The sequence below is a fragment of the Leishmania donovani genome, chromosome 31 (assembly GCF_000227135.1).
Source record: "Leishmania donovani BPK282A1 complete genome, chromosome 31".
In the NCBI taxonomy this organism is placed as follows: Eukaryota; Euglenozoa; class Kinetoplastea; order Trypanosomatida; family Trypanosomatidae; genus Leishmania; species Leishmania donovani.
Window position 1 is genome coordinate 1388325 of NC_018258.1, and position 7966 is coordinate 1396290.

Here is a 7966-nt window from a genome sequence, read left to right on the forward strand (position 1 = left end):
GCGGCTTCGCATCATGCGGTGGGGAGCGTGTGACAGGGCTGCGCGGGGGAGGCGTTAGGGTGGAGTGGAGCTGACCTCGTGATCTGTGGCAGAGAGGCGGGCCCGGTGCACGTACGTTAATGAGTTTTCGTACACAAAGGCAGCGACAAGCACACCATCCTTGAAAGAGGCATCGACACAGGCAGGCACGCACGGCCGTACCCGCGGTGATGCGAGGGAGAGAAAGAGATGCTGAGAGCAGCAGCAGATGAGAAATCAACGGCACCACTGTGAAAAGACATATACGCGGTACGTCACCCGAACAATTTCCATCCCCGAGCGAGCGAGAGCGCCCGCCCCCTTTCACAGCACCACGGACCTGGGAAGCGAAGAGGGTAGGGCAGCACTCACAAGGGAGAGAGAAAGGGTGTGCGATGAATCAACGCTGTGCACTGTGAAGTCGCAGACAACAAACAAAACGCCGCTGCGTGCCGCAGGAGAAGCAGAAGGCTGCCAGGCAGCCTGCTCGGTAGCCAATATACCTGCACCAAGTATCATCTCCCTTCACTCAGCTTCTCCTTCCGATGCGGAGCTGGGTGGGCAGGGGACGCCCATCCGCGGAGCCCAGAGAGCCATGGCCGTGCATGCGCTCCATGCGGGGGCGCTGGCGGCGCGGCTGGTACGGCAACCGCCCAGACACTGGATGCTCTGTATGTATTACGTGCTCCATCTCGCGACTCAAAGCAGGCGACGTGCTATTCACCGTAACGAGAGCGCCAGGAGAAAAGCGAGGCGTGGCCGTGCTCACAACTCCGGATGCTGCGAGAGCTGTCAAATCCGCCGGCGGCTCAATCGCCACCACCGGAGATGACCGCGGTGTCAAGCACGGTTCCTCTCCATCGTCATCTTCGTCGTTCTCCCTGGCATCTCCGTCGTCGCGCGCGATACCAGCGTCATCGATTCCGCTGTTCCCTTGCTCACTCTCGCGTCTGCGCCGGCGCAACGAGTGGATGCCACGCACCGCTGCCATGCGCTCACGGCGAGTCGCAATTGTGTGCTGCAAAAACTGCGCCATGTGCTGCGCGTTGACGGTCTCGCAGATGGAGAAGGCCGAGGATGGGGGGAGCCCGCGCTCTGTGACGGGCGAGCTGCTCTGCAGGTAGCGCTGCACAAAGAGGAGCGCGTCGCGGTAGCCTGCCTCGTAGGAGTTGGATGACTCACGGTAGAGGTCGGCGAGGGCGTTCGCGGCAGCGGAGAACATGCGGTGCAGATGCTCCTTCTCGCGCGCAGGCGTGTTCGATGCTGGCGGCATCGGGGCAGAGGAGTGTAGGGGGATGTGTTTGAGGGTGCGGGGTGGGCCCGAGATCTCTGCTGATATATCGTCTCCGCGAATGGTTATGAGAAGAAGACGGCGCTTGTGTGTGCGTGGCGCACCTGAAGGAATGACGCTGTTGATACAGGTGAGCCGCGTTTGCGTGGTGGAGTATGCTGCTGCGGATGGAGCAGCCAAGTAGCGAATAAGGAGGCGGAAGCAGACACAGGAATCGTGAACAGGCCTTCTTCAATGTGCCATTCCACCACAGCGATCACGTCAACAAATGCACGCATGCACAACAACCTCTCACCCACCACTGGTTGCGCCACGGCTAACATCCTGGCCCTATAGGACCAGCTGTCCTGCCATCGAATCGCGCCATGCGCCTAACGGGCCCTGCTTGCCCTTCCTCGCCCCTTCTTTGCATACGCGTGCTGCGCCATCGGCGCCAGACGAGCATTGCCCTGTGGAAGGACACGACATCCGCAGCCACATAAAGAGAGTAGCTGCCCACTCGAAAACATATCGGAGCAGTGTGTGGGGCGGGGTGGGGAGGGGACGGCAGTCATTCTTCTACGTGCGTAAACACACACCCACACACGCACACCCGCGCATGGCTTTTGCACCCTTCTGTGCACACATGCAAACCTCCGCGTAACCACCGGCGACGCAAACGCCGATAAGAAGACGCTCCCTCACATGTACGTGTGAGTGTGTGGGTGGAGGCGCTCTCTCGTGTCGCAGTGTCGGGGCGTCCGTCTTTTGCCACGCGGACACGTACTGCACGCACCCAAGCATGGCCAGATGCGTGTGTGCGAGAGGAAGAGGGAGCGACTCTGCATGGTCGCGTCACCGTGAGCAAGGACGCCGTGCAGAGAAGGTGTACGCCAAGCTCCGCTACCACACGGCGGGATACGGCACCATGGAGAAGAGCGCATTTGGCAGACACCACCCACGTTGCCAATACCAAAATGCACTCATGCAAGACGCACAAGCTGCAGCCATTGGCCGCACTGGCGAGCCCTTGTGCGTACGTCTGCCGCGATTGAAAGCCAACATGCTCAAGATGCACTCGCCGCTGACAGACGCAAGGGCGCTTCGGGCAAAGAGGCAGGCTGCCGCGAGCCCCACGCCGCCGTAGACGCTGTGCAGCCCACAGTCGCGGTACTGCGCTCGCACGGCCCCATCCCCAAAGCCAAGCCGACGGTGCTGCCTCGGCTTCGTCTGTACGAGCGTCTTGATGAGGTCGAGATGGTAAAAAAAAGCACCCCGTACACAGGGCTGCTAGTCGCGCCGCACAACATCGTTTCTTGCAGGCCGAGGTCGTCAACAGTGCCGCTGAATCTGCCGGCGCACACAGCCTAGACACTCAGGTTGTCCTCGGAGGTTCCCACCGGGCGCAAGGCCGTCTTGAACTCGTCAAGGTTGAGGTAGCCGTCCAGCCCTGAGCTGACGCAGACGTGGTGAAATGCCCTCGAAGCTCCGCATCAGGCCATCACGACGGTAGGGCTATATGTCTCACTCGCGGCAGTTCGTGCTAGCCGCCAGCTTGTGGCTCTGCGTGAAGACATGCGCTGTCGCCCATTGGGTGGCCGTCGCTAGCGCCGAAAACGCCACTGAACCTCCCCCCCGTCGGCCACACGGTCGATGGCGGTCTCATTCATGGGGCGGCAATCAGCGCAGAAGCCGAAACGACGTGAGAGTGAGACACGCGCTCACACATGCACACCCATGCTCGTCGCGCGCTGATCTGGGAGGAGGAGAACCGTCAAAGAGTGAACCCGTGCGTTCGCGCACGCACGCACAGGCACGGGAGAGCGCTACGGCCACCCCTGCCCGACATCAGCAATCAAATTGCTGCAGCGGCAGGAATGCTGCCGTTCACTCGCTCTTCTCCCCCTGTCGCCGTCTTGCACGTAAGCCCTCGACTCCACCTGCCGAGGAGCGCCGCGAGCAGGCGGAGCCGAAGAGGGCATGCGTCACTGCGTCGCGTGCGCTGCCTTTGTGACGCGTGGCGCTGTGGGCAGGTGGAGTGCGACGCCCATCACATACAGAGATGGAGGGCGAGAGAGGGCCAGACGGAGGGGGGCAGCAAGGGGAGAGTTCACTCCATCGAGCTCCAACAAGAGTGCACACGCAGCGACGCCGAGGGGTATCAAAGCAGCCGATACGCACGGCTGACGCCGCGCACAAGAGCGAAAAAAAAAGGCCTAATCACACCCAAGAACGGTGATATCCTCGGCCAAGGGGTCCATACATATACGTGTGCGCATCGCCTCTCGCGAAGCCCCTCTCGCCTTCCTCAACACCTTCGCGGAAGGAGAGTTGATTTGGTGCTGCGGCACATGTCTGCCACGCACACACATGCGCAGCACAGACCGGTGACAAGAAGAGAGCAGTAGCAAGCGAAACAGAGAATCGAATTGGAACAAAAAAGAAAACGACAAGCAAGGAGGGAAGCGCGGCATTTAATCGGTGCGTGACATCGGGAAGGATTCGAAACTTTCTGTCTGCGAGAGCCGTTGAGCACGTCCTCTGCTTTTCGCGCGTCGCTCACTTACGGCGCGAGCGTAAGCGTCCACCCCAGACGTCGAGCCACCTCATGCATTGCGTACGGAGTCACCGCTACCAGCCCGTCCGTCAGCACGGCAATCTCAGGCAGGGAGGTGGTTGCTGCACTATATGTTCCAACGACCGGATAGCGAATCGGCACGCCATTCTGGTCGAAAATCTCGCCCCCGAGCGCGTAGAGGAATGCGTGCGCGGCACAGCAGTCCCACTTCTTGATGGTCGCCGGTGGGCACACAAAGATGTCCGCTGGGGTGATGGCCTCATGCGCTACATGGTGCCCCGTCAGAATTTTCTTGAGCAGATGATACTGCTTGTAGCCCGCACCACGGGCATAAACGGCGTTGCAGGGCTCCAGCTGTGTCAGCAAGCGCTGGAGAAACACCTCCTTCGTGGTGCTCGAGCGACACACGGCAAGCGGCGTCTCGCAGGTGCACTCTAGCTGCGGCTCCATCTGCCCCGGTGCCGGCACCAGCTCTCCGTCAAATACCACAAACGGCGACGCAAGAGTCGGCGTGTTCAACACGACCGACAGACCGGGCACACAGGTCTTCTCCTGCGGCTCCGTCGCGGCTGGCCCGTCGGTGCACGTCAGCGGGTAGTAAAAAATGCGGTTCATGACGCCGGCGATGGGAACACCGTCCAGCGTGATGCCCACAAGCGTCATCGGGGCTTGCCAGACGCCGTCCACAAAGCAATTCGTGCCGTCGATGGGATCAATGAAAATGCCCAGGCGACGTCGCATTGCCTCATCGGAGTCCGCGTGCAGGACGACCGCAGCGTCAGCGCCAGCGTTGGATTTCTCGCTCGCCTGCAGGTGCGCGTACAACTCAGCCTCATACGGCATTGCGGAGATCGCCTTGTAGTGCATGGCCATGCACGCCTCCGCCTCTTTTTCGACAGCGCTGCTCGGCTGATCCTCTTCGCCAACTACAGTGAATGGAAATGCAGGGAAGGATTCCTTCAGCGCACGCACCACTACAGTCTGAACGAGGACATCCGCCGTCGTGACGAGATCGTCCGCGGCGTCGCCATTCTGGTGGCCAAGGCGCGACTTGACATCAACACTCACGGCGTGGTGCAGCAAATCCATCAGCACCCCTTTCTCAGTATCGGAGAGGTCAAGCACTGTGCGCGGGTGCGTCACAGAGGCTTCTAGCGATGAGTTGTGTGCATGGGCCATCTTCGCCCCCGCCTCTGGCAGCTTGAGAAGGTTCAGCATCACATAGCGCTGCGCCGCCAGCGATGCGCGGACACAAACAGCCAGGAGCTGCGCCACATTCACCGATGTCATCCCGCTGTGACTAGCTACCTGCAGCGTGTCATTCCACCACGAACACGTCGGCCACTACGTGCATACGCGTTGTTGCAAGGGTAGACGACAGAAAGGCAGGTCGCACTCCTGCATGGGGCTCTGCACGCGGGTAGGCAGGCAGGCAGGGAGGGAGGCGGAAGGCGAGAGAAGAGGAGCGGCGGTGGCTGGCGTGGACGTCCGTGATCAGCGGGGCGATTGTGCAGGTGCGCTTGAACACACGCGGAGACGAGGCTGGCAAGAGTGCGTGCGAACGCGCAGCTTGCGGTTGCATAGGTGACGTGCCGCGAGTGGTGCCGGACGTTGGATGTCAAAGAACAGAGGGAGAGCCAGAGGGAGAGGGAGCGATAAGGCAGTACCGCCACACCAACCGAAGCAGTGGAAGCGTCAGGGCGTATCGGCGGATAGGGAGAATCGGCAAAAAAAACGCCCCGTTCTCCGATGCGTGCACGTTGACCTTGCCCACGTGATGTACAACGACGGCACTTCACCCCCACCTCACTTAAGGAGTGCCACAAAAGTGGGAAGGGGGCTGTGGGGTGCCGTCGACTGAGGGCTGTACGGTCAGTCACGTGTACTTGGCCGGCGGCCTGAAACCATAGCCCACTCACTCGCAGTTGTCACCAGCGAAGCACTCACGACCGGACCGCCGCCACGTGCACACGCTAAGCGCCGTACTTGGCTAGCTGCCCCGCCTTGAATGCCAGCTCCCGAAGCAACGCGCTCAGGGTGCACTTGTTTGGCCACGCGGCCAGCGGCACCGGGGCAGTCGCGCCGCCGTCAGTACACCTTTCCCGCAGCCCACAGTCACGCAGAGCAGGGTAGCGCGAGTACATGTGCACCGGAAAAACAACGCAGCTGTCTGCTGAAGAGCCGACGGATTCCATTAGCTCCGAGTAGTAACTCGGCGTCGGTCGTAGCCACGCAAGTGTATCACCGCCCGCGGAGGAGCTTGCAGTAATAGGCGGCGGGCACGGCACTTGTCGCGCTGCGTCCAGGACAGCCACCAGCGTGTACGGCGCTTCGGTCGCGCTCCCTTCCCTGGATGCCGCGGACGAGTACGCCCCATAAAGCCACGCCAGCAGGGAGGCCACACGCACCTCCTCGTCCACCGCTGGAGTGCAGTCGATAAGGGTGAGTGGAGAAGTAAGCCACTCCTCCGCGGGGGCGCTGGTCATCATCTCACCGATCTCGGTCGCCTTCTCAGATATCGTTACGATTCGGTAGCTGATGTTGTTCTCTTCGCAGAAGTGCTCCGCATGACGGACGATGCCCCTTGCTAGTGGTGCGAGGTCGGAGGAAACGACTACGCAGCCGCAATGGTACCCACATCCCTCATTCAGCAGCGGGCTCGTGTAGAGCGAGGTGTTCACGAGCACAATCACGGAGCGGCAGCGGTTACCCAGTGCGTTCATTCCCTGGAGCACATGCGAGCGCGATGGGCCACGTACTTGAATAATGCTGTCACTCTTGAGGCGTTTTCCTACCTGAGTGTGCGTGCGTGTGTGTGAGTGTGCAGCCAAGGCAGCGAGCGAGAGTCATGGAGGAAGAGAGAGGTACATCGAAGAGGAGGAAAAGGTTGGAGGACAAGGATAGCAACAGCGAGTCTCGACCGCTACCAGAAGGCACATACACGTAAGGTCGGGAGGGGGGTGCACAACGAAGGATATGGATTATGAGTGTCCTGGCTCCATCGGAATCACAGGCTGGTGATGCTTCGCCAGACGTGCCCTTCAGACTGAAAACGAGCCGGGTGGTAGCCCTTCCCTTGCGTGTAGCCAGACCTACACACAGAGAGGATGACCACCACCACCACCATACACTACCGCCCTTTCTTCTGCCCAATCGACAACACCGGCGGCGAGAGATTCGCCGATGCGCCGCCAGTCGAGGGCGGTGCGCTCGGGCAGCATGCTTGGGTTAAAGTTTTTTTTTTGAAGGCAGAGTCACGATCAAAACTACAACAGATAAAGGGAGGTCGCGCACGCGTCTATCATCACGCCACGAAGCGAAGAATGACACAGACAACTCCACTGCAGCGGGTGTGCGTGCGTGCGTGCGTGAGAGAGACGCCGAAGATAAAAGGAAGCTAGGCGAAGATATGGAGACTGCGTGGCAAGGCGAGGGGCAGGAGCCGACGGGTGAGGGGAAGGGGGAGGAGAATGGTAAGGGATAGAGATATATACGCACACACGCACATCGCAATTCGCACCTTCACCGCAGGTGCGCCTGGCGACGTATTTTTCCTTTCCTCACAGGACAACATCGTCCGCGACAGCACAGTGTACATCAAGACTCACGGCAAAACATTCTCAACCACATTCACAGAGAATTCACGCCAAAAGTCGGACAGCGCCACACAGAAACACATACTATCCCATCATACCCACAAGAGTTTCGTATGCATGTGTGCGTGCGCAGCCACACTGAAGCAGCCAACGGTGAGAGAGCCAGCTCCAAAGGAGAAGGGCGCAAACACATGCCGTGCGAACTGAGCAAGAAAAGAGCGCACAAAGCAGTCCTCATCCACACACACACACACATCCCTGCCCACATACGCGCAAGAATCAAGAGGCGGTGTCACAGAGATGGGCGAAGGGGGACGGCGGGAGCGGGAGAGAGAGCGCGGGCACACGGCGACGTCCGTGGAAAGAAAAAAGGCAGAAGACAACGCGTATTCCCTTCTGCTAATGTGTACCCGCCTCTCTGCCACAGATCACGAGGCCAGCTCCACTCCACCCTAACGCCTCCCCCGCGCAGCCCTGTCACACGCTCCCCACCGCATGATGCGA

At 60.4% G+C, this 7966-nt stretch overlaps 3 protein-coding genes across 3 annotated transcripts; all 3 read right to left on the minus strand.

The window, feature by feature from the left end:
* Window positions 1–547: 547 nt before the first annotated feature.
* Window positions 548–1291, minus strand: LDBPK_313020 (hypothetical protein, conserved; the record flags this gene model as incomplete). The annotated part of the gene is made up of 1 exon (XM_003863339.1): window positions 548–1291. One exon carries the CDS (start codon window positions 1289–1291, stop codon window positions 548–550), a length of 744 nt encoding a protein of 247 aa, XP_003863387.1.
* A 2560-nt stretch (window positions 1292–3851) lies between these two features.
* On the minus strand, window positions 3852–4739 carry LDBPK_313030 (hypothetical protein, conserved; the record flags this gene model as incomplete). Its single annotated transcript, XM_003863340.1, has 1 exon — window positions 3852–4739. The coding sequence occupies one exon, from the start codon at window positions 4737–4739 to the stop codon at window positions 3852–3854; it is 888 nt and encodes a 295-aa protein (XP_003863388.1).
* Window positions 4740–5839: 1100 nt separating this feature from the next.
* On the minus strand, window positions 5840–6589 carry LDBPK_313040 (hypothetical protein, conserved; the record flags this gene model as incomplete). The annotated part of the gene is made up of 1 exon (XM_003863341.1): window positions 5840–6589. The coding sequence occupies one exon, from the start codon at window positions 6587–6589 to the stop codon at window positions 5840–5842; it is 750 nt and encodes a 249-aa protein (XP_003863389.1).
* Window positions 6590–7966: the final 1377 nt, after the last annotated feature.